The sequence below is a fragment of the Oryctolagus cuniculus genome, chromosome 2, assembly GCF_051225735.1.
Source record: "Oryctolagus cuniculus isolate XC-2025 breed Fujian yellow rabbit chromosome 2, ASM5122573v1, whole genome shotgun sequence".
NCBI classification, from domain to species: domain Eukaryota; kingdom Metazoa; phylum Chordata; class Mammalia; order Lagomorpha; family Leporidae; genus Oryctolagus; species Oryctolagus cuniculus.
In genome coordinates this window covers 110929272-110953861 of record NC_142868.1, presented here as the reverse complement: position 1 = coordinate 110953861, position 24590 = coordinate 110929272, and the positions used below count along the sequence as shown (strand labels likewise).

The 24590-nt window shown below is 39.7% G+C and overlaps 1 protein-coding gene across 3 annotated transcripts in view; it reads left to right on the top strand.

The window, feature by feature from the left end:
- Window positions 1-376: 376 nt before the first annotated feature.
- Window positions 377-24590, top strand: part of TMEM182 (transmembrane protein 182) — a 57392-nt gene continuing 33178 nt past the window's right edge. Inside the window, exons 1-3 of one of the 3 annotated variants that reach the window (XM_002709841.6) lie at window positions 377-819; window positions 1032-1131; window positions 2763-2861. In XM_002709841.6, coding sequence (XP_002709887.1) covers window positions 688-819; window positions 1032-1131; window positions 2763-2861 — 331 coding nt within the window. In that variant the 5' untranslated portion in view covers window positions 377-687. The remainder of the gene's footprint in view (window positions 820-1031; window positions 1132-2762; window positions 2862-24590) is intronic. The other 2 variants (XM_017339387.4, XM_089327447.1) reach the window with 2 other exon arrangements.

Here is a 24590-nt window from a genome sequence, read left to right as displayed (position 1 = left end):
AAAAAATTAACCTCAAAGAGACAGATTTGAAGAAAGTGTAGCTAGGTGGTCTATATGACTATTCTGTGGGACTCATATTTAAAATAAACAAAAATGAAAGAGTAGACTATTTTATTTAACCTTAGTCCAGGAAACAATATATTTTTGATACTTTTATCATCAGTCCATTTTCTGATGATTATGTTGGGCACTTTGTGAAATGCCCTCACATCTTCAAAGAGAGTCCTAAGTGTCTTTGGTAATGGCCATGGCACTTGTTCGACACTTAGAGTTTGGGGCCAATACGGTGATGACGTCATAGCCATTCCACCTTCTTTCCGCCTTTATGGATTATCCAACAGCAGTAGTAGTCATCCCAGCCAGCTCCTGGTACTCTGCTCTATAGCCTGGGCAAGGTCAGCTATTTTTTGATTCTCATGGGAGAGAGACAGCTCCTCAATCAGTATCTTAAAATAGCCAGCCATTCTCAGCTGCTGAGCTGGAGTCGCTCCAGGGGAAAGCAGAGGGAATACAAACCCACTGGTTGGGAGTGAGCGAGAAGCCACCAAAGCAGGAGCTAGAACGGGGTTCTCAAGACGATTCTGCCTGCTCAAAAACCTTCCTCTTGTCGTTGTTGCCTTTGGGGAACTAGGTGTCTGCCGTGTTTCAATTTCTTATTTTATTTAAAAGGAGACCAGTGAACTGAAAATGAGACTGAACATCGCCATCTTCTTTGGGGCTCTCTTTGGTGCCTTGGGGGTTTTACTCTTCCTGGTGGCTTTTGGATCTGACTATTGGCTCCTGGTGACTGAAGTGGGGAGGTGCTCAGGTGACCACAATGTGCGTTTCTTCTCCTAAGTATTGAAGTGCTGGATGGTGTGGGGAGGAGAGCCTAGGTATCCTCTTGAAATCAGAGAATGGGAGCGGAGGGTTTATCTCTTCATGGACATAAACTACTGATTTGTTATTTGGGGAAAACTATCTTTCATGTGATGAATTTTGATTATATTCCATGTGTTCACGGCAAGTTACTTCGTGTGTGTTCTGTGCAGATAGAGAATGTCACGTTCCACCATGAAGGGTTCTTCTGGAGATGTTGGTTTAATGGAATTGTGGAAGAGAATGACTCCAATATCTGGAAGTTCTGGTACAGTAAGTACAGTTTGGCTTTATTTTCCACTTTTACTTTAAAGTAAAAATGAACATATTCTTATTTAGAACCTATCACTTACAAAAGTTTGGATTCTTAATTGTAAAAAGCTCAATAAGATGCCTTCAAAGGTTCATGAAGAGATTCTTTTTCAGTAAGTGGAAAGGGCTATATAAATAATTATATCTTCTAACATAAAATAGAAGTCTGAATATTTATGGCATTACTGAATTGTACTCTGTTTCTCTGATAATCTTTAAAATTCACTAAACCTAGTTTAAAAAAACCAATATACTCAATGGTGTTTTTTTTCAAGTGTCTATTACTGCTATGTTGCAAATTATTTTTTTGGCTATAAATCCTTGAAATCTCCAATATAAAAATCCAGAAATACAGCTGTGTTATTTTATATTCAAAGCTTCAAAGTTTAAAAAATCTTCATATTTTTTCAAATAATTAAACTTAATTACCAACCACAGCAGATGAAAGCTGGTATTATTTGGGCTTTAGCTAAGTTTATAGGCAATATCAAGAAGTGCTTGCTTTTGATGTTTGCATTCTCTCATACAAACTTTAAAGTTCTCTTTTGAAGTAAAATAACGTTTTAAAACTATGATGCATTCTTTCAACTGTATTTCTTATGTTGTAGTAATCTTTGAGAATCAATTCATTGAAAATAACTTGCATTTATTTCATTGCATCCAACGATGAAGAACTGTTTATTATCCAATAGCTTATTGAGGGTTGAAATATTAGCCTTCTTATCAAATGCTTCTGTGAAAAAAAATCAAAGTATGTAGTTACATAGTCCAGATTATGGAACATATAATAAAAATATGAGGTCACTGAAGACTTAGGCAAGCTAATGGCGAGTTGGCATCTGTAAAAGGAACAAAGCAGTGATGAGTGGTGTTTTGAGAGACACATCTGATAGACTTATCTTCCAGTGCATTTGGGGCAGTAGAAGAATCAGGCAATTTGACATTGGAAATTTATATTAAGACTTCGGTGGAGTGGATTAAGAGGGAAGTTTATGCCAAGGACTTCTTTCACTTTGCCTTAAAGTCCACATAATGAAATATTGTTTTCAGACAACACGATGTTTTTGTCACATAGTTTCTTCAAATGCTGAGAACGTATTTGGGCTATTAATTTGTATGTTTTATCATTTAAATCTTTTTCTCCAAAAGTTGGATGAACAGAGAACAAATTTTTTATCCTTTTGAACTAATCAAGTTTAAATTAAAGTTTGTTCGATTTTTAAAACAATTACTTTTGAAAACCAATCACATCCTTAGCATTATGTTAGGTACTGGAGAATTGGTGAAAATAAAAGAAATGTGGAGCCCTGGATTATAAGGTAATATAAGGGCACTCACATTTATTCCATGGATTTACATCATGTAACTAGATATTTTAGGATGAATCCACTCTTCTAGATCATCTAGGTGTCTTGAGATGAGTTTTTTAAGGAGGGTTTTCTCCCTTGAACAATGATTCTCTGAGTGTGTTGATGAAATCAGTGGTTTTATTTTGGTTGGGAACCTCCTGACTCCCATGTTTGCATCCCATTAGGAATGAGTTGGCACTGAGCTTCTCAATAACAAATATTATTGTTTCATCTCCTTCCCAGCCAACCAACCAGCTTCTAAAAACTGCACACATGCTTACCTGTCGCCATACCCCTTCATGAGAGGAGAACACAATTCCACCTCCTATGACTCTGCAGTTAGTAAGTACTCTCTGTCCACAGGTTGCCTCTGAGAGGCACTTTTCTTTCTGAAGTATGCACATCAGAAAATGATGGTGGGCAAGTAGAAAACAGCTTAATCTCTGTAATGCCAACTTTTTTTTTCTGCTGTCACTCTATTAATTATATAAAAATATGCTAGCACATCATTTATACTTTCAATAGAGCATAATCTGGTCTAAAAGTAAAACCACTAATTTACATCCTAGTGATGCAAATACTTTTAAAATGGATCTTCCAATTGGAAGATAATGTTTATTAGAAAGAACTGCTTTTTAAGGATTTAACTGAAATAAAGATAGTCTTACAATTGAAAACATTGTATAATATAGTATACTTTAAAAACAATATTTGCAATTGATATACATGAGAATATGATTATGCTCTTGCATTCACACAAAATGACTAAACCCTGTTGCATGTGATACCCTAGAGAAGAAAGAAAGACAGATGTCATTGACTAGATGTCTTATTAAAAATAATAAGCTTTAAAAATTCTAAAACTTACGGTTGTACAATGCCATTTACAAAATCAAATGTATTTGTTTTTTGAAAGAAATTTCTAATATATTTAATATTCTGAATAAACTTATATTTTTTCCATGAAAAAGAGAGCCAATACAAAATTTTGACATTTTACATAAATATAAATGCATGTATATATGTGTGTGCATATAGAAATTATATGCATATTATATTAATATGTATGCATATAATATGTTTATATATATATATGCACACATATGGAAAAAGAGATAACTATAGAGAGAAATGAATTTTAAGAATTTGGCTTGTGCAATTGTGGGGCTGATAAGTGTGCAACCCACAGGTCAAGTTGATAGGTTGGAGATGCAGATAAAAATGGATGCTAGAGTCTTGAGTTGGAAGTCTGGAAACTGAAGCTAAAGTTTTATGCTGCATTCTGGAGCCTGATTCCTTGACCCTCAAGGAACCCATCTTTATGCATATGGTTTTCATCTGAGCGAATGAGGCCCACCCACACTAGGGAGGCTGGTCTGCTTTACTGAAGGTCAGTTGTATAGATTCAAATCACATCTAACCATCTCATTCTGGTGTTTCATCCAGCAACCAGGCACCATACTCTAACCAAAGCCACAGATAACATTAACCATCACAGAACCAAACAAATCTTTACATGGTCCACCTGTTTTTTTTTTTTTCATGTTTCTACAAGCGTGTGTTTCCATGCATCATAGTTTTGTCTGTAGCTTGCCAAAGAATATGGCATTTACTTTTATCACATTAATAACGTGACACTTAGTGAACTGGGTGTGGGGTCTGCATAGGAAAAGGGATGAACTGACCTACAGCTGTGCTTGTCCACTGGGGTTCCTTGGGCTCAAAGGACTGTGGCTAATGGCCTTGATATAAATCTGTGGATGCCCACTCACATTGTCAGAACCCCTTGCATCATATACAGTGTGGAAACCCTCACTGATAAGAGAAGAGGTGGTGACATAGGAAAGGGTAGGACAAATTACTTTTGTTTACCAATAAGTTAGAAAAATGATGTCTCTTCCCTGACATTATATAACTTAAAAAGACATGCAGTATTGGCTTTCCAGGGCTTTAGGATTTACGTAAATACTAGTATTGTTGGCATTGTTATTTAAGGTCCTGTAATGAGAGAGGTAGACTAGGCACCATTATGTGTTTTCAAAGGAATCTACATATTTGAAAAGTCTATTCCTCAAGGAGATAGGGGAGACCTGGATGATGAGAAGCTAGCATAACCTATGCATAATGATATGATGGAGATAGACAGTAAATACACATCCGAAAAATTATACTGCAATTACACTTAGGATTATTATGTAGCACTGCCTATAATTAGTTTGTCATTTTTTGGATCTAGTGAAAAAAACATATCCACTTTTTTAAATGCTCAGACTCCTCTTTGGCAGACACATTGTTAACGCATCACTCACTTTAGACAACTTTATCAAACACTTTTAGCAAAAAGACTAAGATGTCCAAAGATGAGTCCTTCAACAAAGAGAGTTTTCTTTGTCCTTAGGATAGGATATGTGATATGATATTTGTATGATTATGCTTTTGTGTGCTTCCTACAATCAAGAGAATGGAATGAATTCTATCAAAAGTAGTAAGTAGTCTACCTGGGTTTTCAGTATGTGTTTCCTAGTTAATGAGACTATGTAGTCTTCACCAGTCCCCAGAGCCACTATTTAGCTTGGTGTAACTCCTTAATTATCAGGTACTGTACACATTTGCCAACCCAGCTTTGGTAATCTGAAGTTATTGCTTATAAGATCTAATGTGTCTTGGTCTGGCAAATTATTTATAAAGTACTTCTGTATTCTACAGAGTGTTTACAATTACAGCTGGTCAGTATTGAACTCGGTGAAAATGATACAATGATGTATGATATTTCTGGAGCGACTATTTTAGAATAATCGAAAATTCTTTATAAGGTTACCCTTTTTAATAACAAGGAAACTGAGGTTGGGAGAAATCATGTGCCTCTGTCTTCACATAGCTAATTATTGACAGAATCAATGCAAACATTCAAGTCTCTGCTTTTTGTTTTATTGGGAATTGTATTAACTACAATGAATGAAAGACTGACTGTAGGGGTTACTATTACAAAGTATAAGTCTTTTGTTTGTATCTCAGCAAAACAAACAAACAAAAACTTACATTGGCGTTTTCTATCTTAGAATTTGACTTGTGTATAACAGTAAGTTCTAATCTGTGCTTCCTATACTTTTTTTTTTTTTTTTTTTTTTTTTTTGACAGGCAGAGTGGACAGTGAGAGAGAGAGACAGAGAGAAAGGTCTTCCTTTGCCGTTGGTTCACCCTCCACTGGCCGCCGCGGCCGGCGCGCTGCGGCCGGCGCACCGCGCTGATCCGATGGCAGGAGCCAGGATCCAGGTGCTTTTCCTGGTCTCCCATGGGGTGCAGGGCCCAAGCACCTGGGCCATCCTCCACTGCACTCCCTGGCCACAGCAGAGGGCTGGCCTGGAAGAGGGGCAACCGGGACAGAATCCGGCGCCCCGACCGGGACTAGAACCCGGTGTGCCGGCGCCGCTAGGCGGAGGATTAGCCTAGTGAGCCGCGGCGCCGGCCAAACCTCAATACTTATCCTAAAATTCAGTCATTCTAGTATCTAGTTAGCCGAGTGATACCCAAGCCTAGAGAGTGTAGACTAATTCTCAAAATCATTTTGAGGTAGGCTTATGTTCTTTGAAGTCCATTAAACAATTCCATTATGTTTTGAGATTTGTCAGAATTTAGATTTTCTGGTTTGTTTCATATTTAGATTCAATCATAGTTCATTTATTTGGTATCACTTTGTAATGATTTACTGAGCATAGATTAATTTTCAAAACAATTTGCTGCTGAGTGAATTAATTTTCCCTTTTTTGGTATCCCTTAGCCTTTAACTGCCCTTCCACCAAAGTGCTAATTATACTTAACTGCAATTGTCTGCCTCCATTTCTTCATTATTTCTCTGACTCCCTAAAGGAGAAGAATGTAACCTATTCACGTTTATATCCCCAGAGCTTTGTATAGTGTCTGGTAATGAGTAGGTGCTTATAAATATGTACAGAATGAGTTTATGCCAAAATTAGTTAGTATGTTCAGAAGTAAACTACCTTTCCAGGAGAAAAATCTTAAAATCTAAATTCATTCTTGGTTTTCTTTTGAGGCACAATATATTGAACATGATTTCATTCTTTCTTGACGAGTTGGAATAAATATGCACATGTAGGTTAGCTATCCTGACCTTTTTGAGTTTCTCAAACTCAATGTTTGTCCCCTTGACTCAGGACCTTGGTATGTTCCTTGACCCTCCCCTAGTATTCTCTACCCACCCTTCCTCTCTTCCTTTTTCTAACAGAATAGATTCCTTCCAGTAAGTTCAAACTCTACTTTTCTTAGAAACCTTCCTTGTCAACCCTTTACCCCCCACTAGACCAGACATTACTTCATAAAATCTGTTCTTTCATGTGATCATCTGTAACACAGATTTTTGATTTTTCACATTTGTAATATTTTTTTTCCTGCATTTGCTTCCCCATCCAACCCTAAGCTTGCTGACAGTAGGGATCTTGTATGAGGGTAATTCAAAAAAGGTACCAGGGACCTGAAAAGAGTATTATGAGATAAATAAACATTTACGATTAAAAGAAGAGATAGCTGATAGTATTGAAGACAAAAAGAAAAATTAAAAAAAAAGAACATATAAAATCAATTTTTTAAAAGAGAAATCTAGGTTCATTCAGTAAAGAATTAAAGAAATCTTATGCTCATCAAAAATTACTTAGGGTATCATTGTCAAAACTACCACACGGTATAATAATGGAGTGTCTCCAGGAACACTCAGTTAGCATTTGGTCAGGGTGGATATAAAGATGGGCCAAACATATGAGGGGACCTCAAAAAACTCATGAAAAAAATGATTTGAAAGTTAAGTCCATCTTGGTGCAAAAAAGTGAAATTTATGCATACAAAGAGTCTTCACCAGGTTTATGGAAAATGAATATTATGAAAAAAACTAAAAAAATTTCAAAGTGTCTACATCAAAATAAATTGATCTCATTCCATTTTGCTACCTTTTTGAAAAAGATTGATCATTTGTTTATTTATTTGAAAGGCAGAGTTACAGAGAGGCAAAGGCAGATGTGATTTTTGATAAAAGATGTGATCTCTAGGAAAAAACATCATGGGGAAGAAGGTAGCAATTATCAATTGTATGTAAGGTAAGAAGGGAAGAGAAAAAGCTGCAGTAAGGAAGAGAGCGAGCCTTGAGGAGTCAGTGGAGGAACAGTCTGGTGTGGTGCTGAAGGAGCTGGTGGAGGGGAGAATCTTGGGAAAGAGGCAGTGGTCCTCAATCTCAAGTGCAGAACGAATGACAGTAAGAAGGGCGTGAGAAGGAATTGGGTCCTAGGCTGATGATGCAAAGTTCTGGTGGCCTTCCTAGCTCCCTCCCCACTGAAGCTCTGTTGCAGACACCCAGAAAGCTCCTCTTTCTAGCTGCCTACTTCTACCCCTAAACCACAAGCTCTCCTGTTTTGACCTGAGATTTCCACACCCTCTGTTCAGTTCCCCGTTCCTGCTCCCTGTCCATTCTCTTAGACTGGACCAGAGATCTGGGGGCTCTTTCCTCCCAGGAAACCATGCCATTCTCCTGCACATTTTGCCCCCTGATGACCCTCCAGAGACTGAGCTTTTTCCTAGGCTTCTTTCTCCCTTCTCTTTTCCCAATAGAAGAGGTCAGGAGGCAGAATCAGAATGATGGAATGTGAAACCTCACTCCGAGATGTTCAGGGAGCAGCAGTGAGACAGCAGAGACATCTGTGACTAGCCAACACTAGAGCTTGGAATAGTGATGGAGAGAGCACAGCACTGCAGAGAGCAGAGTCTTTAACAAAAACACGTTGCACTGAAAAACTTGCTGTATCACAGGACAAGGGAAACTCAAACAGAAAAATGAACATTCTTATGTTTGATACTCTGAAACCACACAGAACAGAATGAAGATTTGAGTCTAGGGTTAACATAAGCCAAGTATTTAAATGATTGAGGAGACACAGCACCATGTTGTAAAACCCTGATATTACTGGGATGCTTCCTCAGCTGGCAGATTAATTATCTGGTATAGCTGAGTCTGATTGATCATTTTTGTGTGTTTGTATGTCTTCATGTATGGCAATTCTGGTCATTGTCCTAAATTTATTAAATAATTTAAAGTCCTTCCTGTTGCTTTAATTGTGTAGAAAATAACACACTGCAAGCTTTAACAGAAAATGCAATTCAGTTTATTCTTTCATAAAGGCCCAGAACCCAGATATTTATTTATTTTTAATTTTTTTTGAAAAAGCAGAGTTAGACAGTGAGAGAGAGAGACAGAGAGAAAGGTCTTCCTTCTGTTGGTTCACCCCACAAATGGCCGCTACGGCCAGCGCACTGCGCCGATCCGAAGCCAGAAGGGTGCAGGGCCCGAGTACTTGGGCCATCCTCCACTGCACTCCCGGGCCACAGCAGAGAGCTGGACTGGAAGAGGAGCAACCGGGACAGAACCAGCACCCCAACTGGGACTAGAACCCGTGGTGCTGGCGCTGCAGGCAGAGGATTAACCTAGTGAGCCACAGCGCCAGCCAAGATATTTAGAAAAGCCTTCCCATCAGCCTCATTTTCTCCAATCAGACATTCAGATCAATCAGCCATGGCCACAGACTCCACAAGATCTACAGGGGTAGCTGCACTTCCTGATGACAGCTGACCCCATCAGCGACCAACACAGGCCACATTCAGGTGTGAGTGCCTGCCCAGGTGCACTCTGCCCTGTCCTATGCGTAGCTCCTAAGGATGGAGTTAGCTTTGTACTTCCGCGGTCCAGCATCAAAAGTGGTGCGAATAATCACATCTTTTGGAAGGTGCTATTTCTTGTTCCCTACGAATGATGTGTGGGCATCTCAGGATTGGTGGCAGCTTAGGAACTCCCCCCCAACAATGGAAGGTAATTGCTTTTTCTGAACAAGACAGTGTGACTACTCACTGCAGTGTGACTGGGCTTCTCCTGTGTGTATGTGTGTTGGGGGGGGGGGGGAAGGAATAGACTCCTGTCCCCATGAGGCCTTTTGATGTTGTTGACAAAGATGCCTGCTGCACACCAGAGTGGAATCTTATCTCAGGATACAGATGTCCTGGAGCCATAGAACAGGGTTCTCAACCTTGACCTCCTTACATTTGGGTCAGCTAATTCTGTGTTATGGGGACTGTCCTGTGCATCATAGGATGTTTAGAAGCATTGCTGGCCCCCACCTATGAGATGCCAAAAGTGCCTTCCTACCAGTAAAGCCCAAAAACATCAGTGGAAGTTGCCACATGTCCTGGAGAAGAGAGGGGACAAACATTGCTCTTTTCTGAGAACTCCAGAACATTTCCAGTGTCTGACCCAGGGCCCAAGCTGTTTTTGGAAATGACAACATCCTTGTCCATTGGTATCTATAGGATATTGGTTCCAGGACCTTCCACAGATACAAAAATTTTCCCATGTCCAATTCCTTTATATAAAATGAAGCATTATTTACATGTATCCTATGCATATCCTCTTGTATGCTTTTAATCATTTTTAGGTTACTTATTCTATATAATACAGTATAAATGCTATATCAATTGTTGCTGTACTGTATTGTCTAGGTAGTAATGACAAGGACAGAAGTCTATACATGTTCAGTATATTTTTTCTAAATACTTTCAATGCACACTTGGTTGAATCCTCAGATGTGGAAGCTGTGGTTATGGAGTGCCGACTGTATACTCACTGTCTACATGCCATGCCCAGCTCCAACTCTGGATCTGAAGTCTCATAATAGCAGTGTTTCTCTGCCACCTTTTTCATGAGTAATATTCAAAGCTAGACACACCAAGGAGCTCATCCAGGCCTTTCTCCTCTTTAGGCACCTCAAACTTTGGACTTCTTAGACAAGAGTATCAATTAAATTCATTGAAAACAATATTGGGTACTTACTGTGTGCCAGGTACTGTTCTGGGAGCTTCAAGGTCAGCCTTAAACTCTTGCTCTCATTGGGCTTTCATTATGGTGAGGAGGCAAAAGATAAACAAAATAAGTCAGTTAAGTCAGTCGGGTACTCAGAGAGAAATGAAAGATGAGTGGAGTCCAGGGGGTTCTCATGGTGACTGTGATGCCTGTCGTGAGGTTGGACAGCCCTGGGTCCAATGTGGGCTCCATCATGAAGCTCAGCTATGCTCACAGATCCTGAATCCCTCTTTTCAGGACTAATTAGCTGCTGCACAGAGAGTGCTTAGCACAGGGCTTGGGTTGACATGGGGGCTGTGTGAGGTTACAAGCTGGGCTTGCTTTCTGTGTTCATCCCTTTGGTGCCACCACTTTGAGAGCACCTGGGGAAATGGGTTTGTAAAAGAGAAGTGAGAATAGCATCCATCTCATGTGGTTGTTCTGTAAATGAAGAGAGAATAATGTCAGTCCTTAGCAGAGTGGTTGCCAGGTTGTTAGTATTCAGTTAGTGTCAGCTGCTCTTGTGAGGCTACACCAGTTTAGAGCATCAAAAATAAGTCGTCATCAAGGCACATGGTGGCGTTTCAGCTTCTCCTCAGGGAAATGTCTTTGCTCTCTAAAGTGTGTGTATGTGTGTAGCATTATTAATTTGAAAGTTGATCTTTGCTGTACTGGGTACTTCCTTTCCCTTTTTCTAATCGCTTTGTAACACATATGCTGACTCTTCCCGTCCCTTCTCTTTTCCCTTGGAAAATACAATGGATAAATCAATACTTATTGATACTGGAAAAAAATTCAGAGTTCCTGAGAAAGAGTAAGGACTTCATAAATAAGTGTTCCTTATTATTATCATTATCACCATCATCCTAGTGCATGTAAGTTCATAGTATGTCATCTCCACTAACCAAGCTTTCACTCTTTATTTGGTGGTATTGGTTAAAATTCATACAGCAAATGTTTGTTGAGCACATATTACGTGCCAGATACTTTCTTAGGTTCTGGGAAACAGTAGTGAAAAAACAGACAAAATATTTACCTTTGGGGGACTAATATGCTAATGAGAGAAGACTGACAAAGCAACATAATCAATTGCATGGCCTATTAGAGATTGACAGTGTGACACAGGGGAAGGAGCCAGAGACTAAGGGGGCCAAGGTGACAGGGGTTATATAATAATGATCATGTGCTCATAGGAAAGCATGCCACTGAGAAAGTGGAATCTAAGCAGAGATCAGAAGGAATGGAGGCAGTGAGCCATGTGAAATCCAAAGAAGGGCATTCCAGATCAAGGGAACAACAGATGCAGAGGCCCAGAGGCATGCCTAACACATGCAAAAAACCAAGAAACCCAAAACAACAATAAAAGGAAAGAAAGTGAGCATGGAGGGAGTTGAGGGAGGAAGAGATGCATAGAAGACGTGATCCAGAGGTGGTACACACTGGAGGAAGTGGGGCTGTCGTAAAGACACTGGTTGAGAGTTTTTTTTTTTTTTTCTAAGATTTATTCAATTATTTGAAAGGTAAAGTTAGAGAGAGAGATTTTCCATCTGCTGGTCCATGCCCTAAATGCAATAGCCAGGACAGGACCAGGCCAGAATGAGGTGGCAGAGGCCTGAGCACTTGGACCATCCATCTTCTGCAGTTTTCCCAGGAGCTTTAGCAGGGAGCTGGAATGGAAGTGGAGCATCCCAGGGTTCAACAGGTGCTCATATGGGATGCTGCAGCATTGTAGGTGGGCTAACCTGCTATACTGCAAAGCAAGCCCAAGCTCAGAATCTTAATGAAATGACAGGATGGAGGATTTCCATTTACTTATATTGTAAAGGGATCTTTCCAATTTGTTGCAATGTTAGAACCTAGAAAGACAAGGGTGGGATCAGGCAGGCCAGTTAGTTTTGCTGTCTTCCAGGTGACTCAGATTAGAACATTAGGAAATAAAAATTTGTCTAATTTTAGCAGAGTAATATTAAAACTATTTAACAACCAATCAAGTGGAAATTCCCCAAAACTCTGTATGTCTGGGCTACTGTGTCCTTTAAAATGCCCATCCTGGATTCTGGATTTTACATTTTGTTTTGATATTTAAAAACTATTTTATAGAATTTTTTAAATATGACAGAAGTAAAGAGTATAATGAACTCATATATACCTATCATTCAGCTTCAATAATTATCAACATATCTTTTCACACTAATCCAAATTAAATTATTTTAAAGCAAATTCAAAATATGGTATAACTTCTAGCATAAGTATATCAGTAAAAATCACTAACAGATTCTACACTACTTTATTGTCTTTTTAAACTTTCTATTTTGAAATAATTGTAGATTTCGAGAGAGTTGCCATGATAATACAGAGGGCTCCCATGCTTTTTCACCTGATTTCCTTCATTGACTCCACCTCTTTTTGCAACAATGCAAAATCAAAGCCAGGAAACAGGAGTGGACATTTAGCGTAGCAGTTCAGATACCCATGTTCACATTAGAAGGATTGGGTTTGACTTCAGGCTCCAAGTGTAGACCCTGAGAGGCAGCAGTGATGGCTTAAATAACTGAGGCCATGGTGTCCACATAAGAAACCTTGGTTCAGTTCCCAGCTCCCAGCTCCCAGCTTGGACCTCAGCCTGGGTCCTGGCTACTACAGGCATTTGAGGAATGGATCAGTGGATAGGAACACCCCTGGCTCACTCTCATCTCTTATATAAATAAATAACTAAATAACCCAGAAAACTCACATCAGTGCATGTTTGTATAGGTCTGTGCCATTTGTCAGACGTGTAGATTGATGGGATATAATCACCACCACAATGAAGATAAAACTATTCCATTAACAGAAAGCTTTTCCTGTGTTATCCGTTTATATGCATCCCCAGCCCCAGCAGCCACTAATCTGTTGCTTATGTCCATGATTTTGTCATTGCTAAAAGGTTATGTAATTGGAATCATACAGTATGTGGTCTTTTGAGACTGGCTTTCTTTTTTAGACATGCGTGCTGGAGATCCTTCCAACTTGTTTCATGTATCAGTAATTCATTTATTTTTGTTGCTATGTAGTTTTTCTAATCATTTACCTATTGGGGGGCATTTTGGTTGTTTCTAGTTTGGGGCCAAATAACAAAGTTTATGTGCTGTTTTTGTGTGGATGTAAATTTGACTTTACCAGGGGTAAATGCCCAGAAGTAGAAGTGCAGGGATACCAGGTGAGGGACATGTTTAGCATTTTTGAAAACTGCCAAAGTGGTTTCCAGAGTAGTTGGACCATTCTACATTCCCACTGGCAACACAGGAGGGACTTAACTCCTCTGAATCTTCACCAGCATTTGTTGTTATATATTTTACATAATTTCCAACTTTAGCCATTCTAATATCTATGACATTCCAGTTTGGCCGTTTCTTCCATTTCCTTAATGTCCTGTGATGTCAAATATATTTTCATGTGCTTGGTTCCATCCATTGAGTCTTGTCAGTGCAATGTCTATTTACATCTTTCACTCATTTGTTAGTTCAATTATTTGTCATTTTGTTGATCAGTTTTGTCATTTTGAGAGTGTTCTATATATTCTGGATATGAATCCTTTATTGAGTATATAGTCTACAAATGTCTCCTTTTAATTAGTTTAACTTTTCATCATGTATTAGAGCTTTTTGTATAATGAAAGTTGCAAAGTTTGATGCTTCATTTAGTTGATTTTTTTAAAAAAGCCATTATTCTTTTTGATATCATGTTTAAGAACCATTCACCAATCCTTGGGACTTGAAGATTTTCTTCCATGTTTTCCATGTTTTCTTCTAAAAGTTTTATGATTTACATTTAAATTTAGAATATAGTTTCATTTTTGTATAAGACATGAAGCTCATTTTTGATGATATATGTCCAATTTTTCCAGCACCCTTTGTTGCAAACACAATCTGTTCTCCCTTGTGTTACTTTTACATCTATAACATAAAGTAGCCTATCATACCTGTATGAAACCATTTTTGGATTTTGTAGTCTGTCTCAAGGGAATGTGTCTTTCTGCCAGGACCCACTCAATCTTGATTATTTTAGCTGGATAATGAACGCTGAAATTGGAAAGGATTACTTCTACTTTCTTCTTTTTTTTTCAAATTTGTTTTACTTAGTTCAGTTTGAGTTTCTGTAAGAAGCTTAGAATATTTTTGTCTCTATATTTGCAAAAAAATACTTTGCCTGGATTTTGATAGTAATTATGTTAGATTTGTGTATCAATTTGGAGAGACATGCCATTATTATATTGATTCTAATCTATGCACATAGTATCTTCTTTATGTCTTTGATTTCTTTCATCAGCATTTTACACAAATATGCATTTTGTTAAAGTTTAATTCAATTTTTGAGTAACTATAAATGGTAGTAATTTTCACTTTTAGTTTTCTTCTCTTCATTGTTACAACACAGACATCCAATTGATTTTTTAAAATTGACAGACTATTTGTAGAGTAGTTTTACATTCTACAGAAAAATTGAGTGGAGAGTACAAGGAGTTCCCATCCCATAGCCTACACATTTTCCCTTCCTGTTAAAATCTTGCTTTAGTGAGATACATCCGTTATAATGGATGAGCCAATACTGATACATTGCAATTAATTAAAGACAATAGCTTACATTGGGGTTCACTCTGTGTCATGAGTTCTCTGCGTTTTTTTTTTTTTTTTTTTTTTTTTTTTTTTTTTTTTGACAGGCAGAGTGGACAGTGAGAGAGAGAGACAGAGAGAGAAAGGTCTTCCTTTGCCGTTGGTTCACCCTCCAATGGCCGCCGCTGCAGCCGGCGCACCGCGCTGATCCTGGCAGGAGCCAGGAGCCAGGTGCTTTTCCTGGTCTCCCATGGGGTGCAGGGCCCAAGCACCTGGGCCATCCTCCACTGCACTCCCTGGCCATAGCAGAGAGCTGGCCTGGAAGAGGGGCAACCGGGACAGAATCCGGCGCCCCAACCGGGACTAGAACCCGGTGTGCCGGCGCCGCAAGGTGGAGGATTAGCCTATTGAGCCACGGCGCCGGCTAGTTCTCTGCGTTTTGACACATATATGATGGCATGAATCCACCATTGTAGTATCAGAAAAGTTTCTGTGCTCTGCCTATCATCCTTCCCCTCTTCTTATCTTCTGGCAAAGATATTTATTCATAATGACTTATCTATAGTGTTTACTAATATATTTGAGAGAAAAGAGTGAAAGTAAGAGAAAGATTAGGGGGAGAGAGAGAGGCGAAAATACTCCCATCCACTGGCTCACTCCCCAAATGCTGTCAAAGGCCAGGCCTGGGTAGAGGAAGAAGCCAGGAGCAGGGAATGCTATCCAGATCTCTCACATGGGTAACAGGAATGCAATTACTTCAGTCATTGCCACTGACTCCCCAGGTTTCCTGTAGCAGGAAGCTGGAGTCAAGAACTGGAGCTGGGAATTGAGCCCAGATTCTCCAATGTGGGATGCAAGTGGCTTCTCTGACATTCTAATCACTCTCACCCCTGTATAGTGTTTTGAGTGTACCCCCTTGTATAACTTCTTAATTACTGTACTAGGTATTATTATATTGCACATCTACATTCTCACAGCCTATGTAATGGACATTTCCAAAGCAAGTGCATATCAAACCTTACCTCACTTTATGTCATTTACCCTCTGGAAATGAAAATTGTCTCACATATTTTTTTCCTGTGTTCATATATTGAGAACCACATGTGAAATGTTACACTTCTTTTTTTGCTTCAATTATCAAACATAATTTGGAAAATTCAAAAAGGGGAAGAAATAAGGCAAATATGAATTAAGAAAAAGCACTGATACAAGTTTCAAATTTTTTTGTACCAAAATAAACTTATTTTTTAATTTCACTTTTCCACGAACATTTTGAAGTTCTCTCATATTGTGTTCATCCATTTTTTAACTTTCTTTTGTTTTTACTTTCTTGCTAGTGCTCATCTATTATTTTGTTTTTGTTCAGAAAACTCTCTTTGTTTTTAAAGATTATTTATTTGAAAGAAAGAGAGAGAGTGAGAGAGAAAAGAGATCTTCTGATCTCTGTCTGCTGGTTCATGCCACAAATAGCTACAATAGCCAGGGCTGCGCCAGGTTGAAGTTGGAGCCAGAAACTCCATCTGGGTCTCCTACATGCACAACAGAGTCCCAAACACTTGGGTCATCATCCACTGCCTTCCTAGGCAGGGAGCTTGATCAGCATCAGAGCACACAGGAGTCCAATGCCAGAGTTGCAAACTACTGCTCCACATGCCAACTCCTCTCTTCATTTTTTTTAAAGTAATTCTAGTGTGTTTAAACTTTCCTCTGCTGAAATCTTCAGATTCGTGATTTCTGATGACTTTGGGAATTTACAGGCATATATTTTTAAAGATTTTCAGCTCTGCTCTAATTCTTCTTCCCTTAGGAGACTCTAAAGTCATGATGTTAGATATTTTGTTATAATCCCACAAATCTCTTGGTCTCTGTTTTTGCAAGTAATTCTCTCTCTGTTCAGATTAGGTATTTTCCATTGTTCTCTCCTGTAGGTTACGATTTATTTCTCTTGTCCTTTTCATTCTCATATAAAATACTTCTGTTGAGTTTTTTTTTTTATTTTGGTTATTTTATCTTCCCATTTTAAATTTCCACTTGGTTGTTCCTACTTCCTATTTTTTTTTTTTGGCTCAAACATTTTCATATTTGTTGTGGAAGCATTTTATCATAGCTACTTCAAAATTCTAATCAGATAATTCTACCATGTCTATCATCTTTGCTTTGGTCTCTTGACTCTCCTTGGTCGCTAAAGTTTTCATCTTCCTGGTTCTTTATTGAAACTTGAATTCTCTGACTATCATGATAGGAGACTGTGGCTCTTATTTAAATCTTTTTTTTTTTTTTGGTCAGATTTCCTTTGATGCCACACTGGTGAAGAAAGGGGTCGCTACTGCCTCCTGAATGCCAAGATGGGATAGAATTCTGGATAACCCCTCAGTCCATGCTCCTCTGTTAACTGTGGTGGGGAGACGATCCTTGGTACTGCAGAATGCTAGAGAGGGTCGCTGCCTCCCACTCTGATACCAGCCTTTGGGGAAAGCCTCACTACATTTACTCTAACCAAGCACTCCACTAACAAGGGTGTGGAGACAGACATGGTGGGCAGTGGGGGTGATCAATGTCCTGACTGTCCACTATGCTTCCCCTAACATCAACCTAGTTTGGACAGGCTGCCTCATTTCTACTTCTTAGGGCTGGAATTCTGGGCACCAGGTGATTTCATTGCTACCTGGTAGGGATGAAAGTTCAGACTCCTTTTTGAACTTCCCCTTCACTACTAGAGGGGTGTGGTGTGGTGAAGAGACCTCATTACAAACTGTAGGGAGCTGAAGGGAACATTCCCCTCCAATCTTGGTCTTTGCTATTGGGGTTGGGGGCTGCAGTTTTTCCATGGTATTTGGCCAAATCAACAGGGTTATTTCTACAAGTTTTGTCTTGCTTGTCTTCCTTATCTCATCCTTTGGCCATGCATTTTTGTTTGTTTGTATGCTTGTTTTTTTTTTTTTTTTTTTCTGTATACATTGTTGATTATAACATGCCAGATTCACCTTCAAGAAATCTGGGCTACATGGAACAATAAGAAAAACCAGGAACAATGTGCTTTTCTTTGGGTTGCACAGTGCCCAGTTATTTTGCCTGCTGCTGCATATACCTTCTCCTCTAAGGTCTTCTCATGCTTATTTTAAAATTAATTACTTCAACAGTTTATGCAAAATGGAACTAATGCACAAAGTTTCTCTGGTGAAAAAAAATTTAAAATCCATGCATAGTTTGTTTATAGTATGAGTTTTCTATGAACTTTTCTAAAGACCCCTAGTATGCATGGGTTTCAAAAATTTTTTAACCACAAACTTATTATTTAATTTCAGTAACTTTAGAAGTCTCCTTATATAATGTCCACATTTCTTTTTTTTTAAATTTAATTTTTATTTTAAAGGGGGATAAAGAGGGAGAGAGAGAGAGAGAGAGGCGGCCTTCAATCTGCTGCTTTGCTCCTCAAATTCCCACAACAGTAAGGCCATGCCAAGCTTTATCTGGGACTCTGGGATTCAATCCAGGTCTCCCATTTGGGTGACAGGAAACATCTCCTGCCTCCCTCAGTGCATATTAGCCAAAAACTAGAGTCAGGAGTGGAGCTGGGACTTGAACCCAGGAATTCGGATATAGAATGCAGGAGTTCCAAGTGGCAGCTTAAACACTGTACTAAATACCAGTCCCATGTGCAGGGTGATTAGTTGACTTAGCAGAAGAAATAGGCCCAAGTGTATCTACTTCATCTTACTGGAAATAGCATATCTCTTTGTCCAATTATGTTCTGAAACAACGGCTGACTGGTATGACTGATGGGTTGGATATGAAGAGTGAGCAAAGAACAGTTGAAGATAATTGTTCTTAGTCCTCAGCAACTGGAAGATTAAGTTGCTATTAGAGATATGGTAAGGTGGGGCAGGGAAGACTTTTAAGAGGAGGCTTTGGAGGTTTTTGGACAGATTAAGTTGAAGATGATAATGGAGTCATTCTAGGCTTTTGAATGGCAGAGTCTGCAGTTCAAAGTGGAGCCTGAGCAGGAACCGTCCACTTGGGGTCATTGCATGGAGATATATTTATAGTCATGGGACAAGATGACACCACCTGGGGCATGAGTGTAGGGAGAAATGAGATCAATTGCAGGATTGTGCCCTGGAGTGCTGCTTTGGCGAGAGGTCAGAGAAGAGAGGATGGACTAGCAAAGGGGACTGTGGATAGGCTGTTCATGAGGCAGGACACTACAGAGCTATGATGTCCTGGAGAGGACAGAAGTGTTTCTAGCAGCATGTAGTGTTCGTGATGGGCGCACGGTGCTGGAAGTACAGGGAGGTACTGAGGTTGGACCCTCAGATCCAGCAGGCTGTTCCGAGCAACATAGGAAAACTTGGAGCCCAGCATTCTGCCTCTTGGAGTTGTTCCTCATCAGGCTCACAACCACATTTCCTATCAACCATAAAAGATCAGCATTAGCCCTGCTTGAATTCCAGAGCCAGGAGGAGGAATATGACCTGGTGAAATTATCAACAGTTGGAGCCATGATGTATTCAGAGGCACCGTCATTATTTCTTTGAAGCTGTTTATTTATATTCTTGTTTATTCTGTTTATTGAAACCTACCAACATTGACAATTTGCAAGAAAAAAATATTATTTGTTATTTTATAAACACTGAGATCATAATGTAGTGACTTTATTTCATATTTGATTAAAAATGGAATGGGGGCCGGCGCCGCGGCTCACTAGGCTAATCCTCCGCCTAGCGGCGCCGGCACACCGGGTTCTAGTCCCGGTCGGGGCGCCGGATTCTGTCCCGGTTGCCCCTCTTCCAGGCCAGCCCTCTGCTGTGGCCAGGGAGTGCAGTGGAGGATGGCCCAGGTGCTTGGGCCCTGCACCCCATGGGAGACCAGGAAAAGCACCTGGCTCCTGGCTCCTGCCATCGGATCAGCGCGGTGCGCCGGCCGCAGCGCGCTGGCCGCGGCGGCCATTGGAGGGTGAACTAACGGCAAAGGAAGACCTTTCTCTCTGTCTCTCTCTCTCACTGTCCACTCTGCCTGTCCAAAAAAAAAAAAAATGGAATGGAATGAGTGCAAAATATATGGAGTTCATATTATAGAAAATCGCTGTATTGCCTCACCTAGCTTTCCTTTTAAATATTATTCCCTTGACCTTGACGAGGCAGTGTGAAGTATAATTGATTGCTGTCATTTGAAAACCAAGGGGACTGAGAGAATTAAGTCTCTCACTGCAAAGTTCACACTCTGCATTGAACTACCTTCATTTCCATGATTTTCTCTGTCATCAACTCCTTGAAAACATGGAGAGGGAAATTTTTGTGTGTTCCTCACATGCAATATGCACTTTAAAGCAAAATCTATTTATTAATTAGGTAAGATTTGGTAGATTCTCTTATTTTATACCATTTAGTTTTGATATAGTGAGTCAGTATCTGTTTTTCTTCTATTTATTGCTCCACAAACAAGTTCGGAAGTATGGGAATACAATGAAAGTGATTTTTAAATATTTTTTTAAAGATGACTGAGTTTTATTAGCTATTTTTCCTAGTACTCAAATTTATTGCCCATTGCTATTACCAAGGTCATTGTCATATCAATAGATCATTGCTTTAGTATTGTTAAGGGAATTGCAATGTGTTTTATGGAAAGCAGAGAGTTAATTTGTTTCCAGAGCAACAGCTGTTGTTGTGCAATGTGGAGGGTATTTGCTGTAACAGCTTGTTATGTTGAGTAGCTAGTGAGGGCCTTCATCCAAAGATGTATTCTGTCACTGCAAATCAGTAAGTAGAACCAATCCCTGCTAAGCCACATACCAAGAACTTTTGTTGACACTATGTTTGATCTCTGCAATGATTTTCTGCTTAAAATTGATATTTTTCGAAGACTGGTCCTTTCAAGTGAGGACGTGGGAGCTAAATGTATGCTGTTCACTATCAAAAGAATGTGTTGATTATCCACTTGCTGGGGCCCTAAGCCGAGAATTAGAAGTGACTTCTGAGGCTGTTGGTCCTACCTGTTTATAGAGAAACAAGTAGAAAACCAGGAATGCTGGCTAAGTGACTTACTTCTAAAGAACACATGGAACATAGTTGTCAGGCTGGTGAGGAGACCTGAATTATTTCAATCGATGTTTCCACCACATTCCCTCAGCTTAATCCCTAGAAGAGGCCGAGCCAGTAAAAGATGCCCCAGAAGGGGTCAGGAACTGTACTAAGTGAAAGCTGACTTTGAATACCAATGATCATGCTTCATTCTGTTCGTGGTTCAGCCTTTGAAGAATTACTGGAATTAACTGACAATGCTTTCAATAGAGAGATACACACGTTTATTACATGTACAGAAGCAATCACAGAATATAATTACCCATGAGTCCCACATGGTTCAGAAACTTATATACCCTTTTTCCACAGGGGAAGGGAAAAATAAGCAATGCCTATTACTTTTTAGGGGAATAGTGAATGATTTTCAGGGGAATCCAGTGAATTTGGAGAAACATACAAACTCTCTTGTGCCTGAACAACAAACAATGGACCATAAACAATTTTCTTTGGAACTGAAGTAGGAAACAATGTTGCGTGACAAGTCTATCTCCAGGTGTATTGGCAGGCTTTCTTCCTGTGGGATGAGTTTTGCCAGTGACACCCAGAGAAGGGACCAGACGTTTTCTTCCTTGGCAGGTCCAGCCTTTAAGCAGACAAGGAGATACTAAAGTAAGGCCTCTTCTAACAATTACTGCTCTCTAAGTTGGTATAATTTAAAATAATCAGCATGCCAGTATGCTATATTTTGGGTTGACGGTCTCTGGACTCCTTTATTGAGAATAAGCCAAGTGTGAAAATTTGTTGTAGAGTGTGGCGTATTTGTCCCACCAGGGGTGCCAGCTATGTCCCTGCGATCTTGCCTGTCCAGTGAAATACTCACCATACGCCGGCTGTGCCAGTTCTTCTTGCATGCGTGATTCACTTTCCAGCCTACGCAGGTCCTGATTCCGCGCTAGTCAAATCTTTCCCAAGGCATTTGCTGGCAGACACAGGATGTGACTTACTGGCACAGCCCTCCCCACTACCAGCCATAGCTGGTGGCTACTTACCTCTCTGTGTCTTGATTTTCTTCCTAGAAACTTTTCTTCTTTTCATCCTAATTCCTTGATAAAATCTGCTTGCTCATTTCATTTTCCGCTTGAAGGAGGTTAGTTTCCATAAATAGTTGTCAGAATTTTTGGTGCCTTTATCTCAAAATATTTTACCCTTTAAGGAAAAAACATCAGGAAAATACATTTTATAGGAAAGACAATTGAGTATGGTATGTGTTTTTCACACATTTTGCTTTGTCTATTTTTCTTACTGAAACCCCACACATAAAGCCAGAATGCAAAGTTTTTGCCAGTGGGTTGGAATTGATAAATTAGTGCTTTGTGCATACAAGAAGCCAATTTCAATATAAGTCAACTCATTATTTTTCATACCATTTTGGTAGGAAAGTTCATAAAACTTGAGCCAAAGTGTTCCACTGGAAAATAACACCCTACAAGGACTGCCATAATGTGTCTCCTGTCTTCTCTCTCCAGCCAAAGCTTGTCAGTGTCAGACATAGAAGATTTGTGCACCACTCTCTTCCCCAGTTTCCTCTGATGTGCTGTCTGCTTGTTGCCTCCATTTCCCCCTGCTTGTTCAGCTCTCCTCTTTAAGGCTCAGGGCCCCCAGGAAGCCTTATGCAAGATGCTAAGATGAGTCAAACACTATTCTTCTATTCTTGCATAATACATCCTTTCTGTTTTCTCCTGGACATGGCTGATAGCCAATGGGTTGTGGATTACTCTCCTCTCAGACTGCTTAGTGGCATGGATTTTACTTTGTTCATGTTATGTGATCAGAAAGTGCTTACCTAGAATAGTGCCTGATACAATGTAGATTTTTACAATCAATATCAGAGCTTGGGTGAAGAAGAGGTGGAATTCAATTTAATTGGTAATCACCAATTAGAGGGTGGAAAAGCCAATAGAGGGTGGAAAGATCCAGTGATGTTGGCACTACTAAATTCCTAATCTAATTTTTATGATGTAGAAATGATAAAGTATCTTTGAGTCAAATCCCCAAGAAGAAGATTCCTTAAAAAAATAAGACTTATTTATTATTTATTTGAAAGGCTGAGAGATAAAGAAAGAGAGAGGAGGGGGGAGAAAGAGAGGGAGGGAGAGAGAGGGACGGGGTGGGGGAGAGAGAGAGATTGTCCATCCACTGATTCACTCCCCCAAATGACTGAAATGGCTAGGGCTGGGTGGGCCAAGCAAAACCCAGGAGCCAGGGATTTCATCTGGGTCTCCCACATGGATCAGGTCTCAAGCAGTTGAGCCATCTTCCACTGCTTTCCCAGGCACATTAGCAGGGAGCTGGATCAGAGGTGGAACATCTAATTGCAGGTGGCAGCATAACCCTCTGTGCCACAATGCCAGTCCCAAGAGGAAGATTCCTGAATGTACTAGCAATATAATAAAGGATAACAAGATTCCCTGGAGAAATGTTAATGGCTTGTAGAGACAATTTATCTGAAAGATACGAAATCGAAACTTCAGGGGTCCTAGAATACCTAGAATAGAGTACTTACAACTAAGTAAGTAAGCCTTTACTGTATTATGTTCTACTGTCTGTACAAATGCTTTGGACAAGCAGAATCCACTTTCCTATTCAAAAGCATGAAGAGAGTGATCTCAATACTGTTCCTTCCTTGGATTAATAGAAAAGGTAACAAATCTTTTCATACGCAGCTCAGATTTTTTGGAAAAATTGTACGTGTGTGGGGGATTGGTGAATGAAGAAAATTTGTCCCTCTTTTATAATTTTTAGAGTTAGGAACATTGTAGAAAGCCCTGATGTTCTTGCTGTAGGCATGTGGAAATCATGGTCACACAGTCTTCAGGGATGCTACTTTGTACTCCAGTGTCAACATCTGATCACATGATCTCTCTGCTCTTACTCCAGTGCCTGTTGCTCCATAGTAGGAATTTAGGTGACAAAGATGCTCCAGTCATTGTGTTGATGAGACCAAGATCATGGGTTCATTACTGTTGGAATCAGTTGGGTTCATTATGATATACAGTCATTGCATATTCTTTTTATCCTGAGATTACAGGGGGAATTGAGTGATAGATCATTGGTTATTTACTCATTCATATTGTGTTGAGCATCTATTACTTTCTTGCACAAACAGCTTACACGGGGCTTAGACTTACAAGGGGCAAGACTGCCTCTGTCCTCTAGAAGTTCACATATAAGTACAGGCTATGCACAGAGAGAATGGGAATACAGCATGCACCATCCAGCAATCAGCACATGTCAAGAACACTAGGTGCTTGGGTCAGGCACTCTGGCATTATGAAATAGGTAACATTATTATCACGTTTTAGGGAAGGAAACTGAGGCATGGAGAAATAACTGTACCCAAACTCATTGACTCTTGAGTCTGTCTATGTTCCTACTGACTCTATATCATGCTCAAGATTTATGATGGAGATGAGGAAGTAACCCCACTATATCCCTTCAAGGAGGGAAGAGTGAGCAGACCCTGGAAGTCTATTTCTTAGCTTGGGCTGCCATAACAAAGTACTCCATCCTGGGG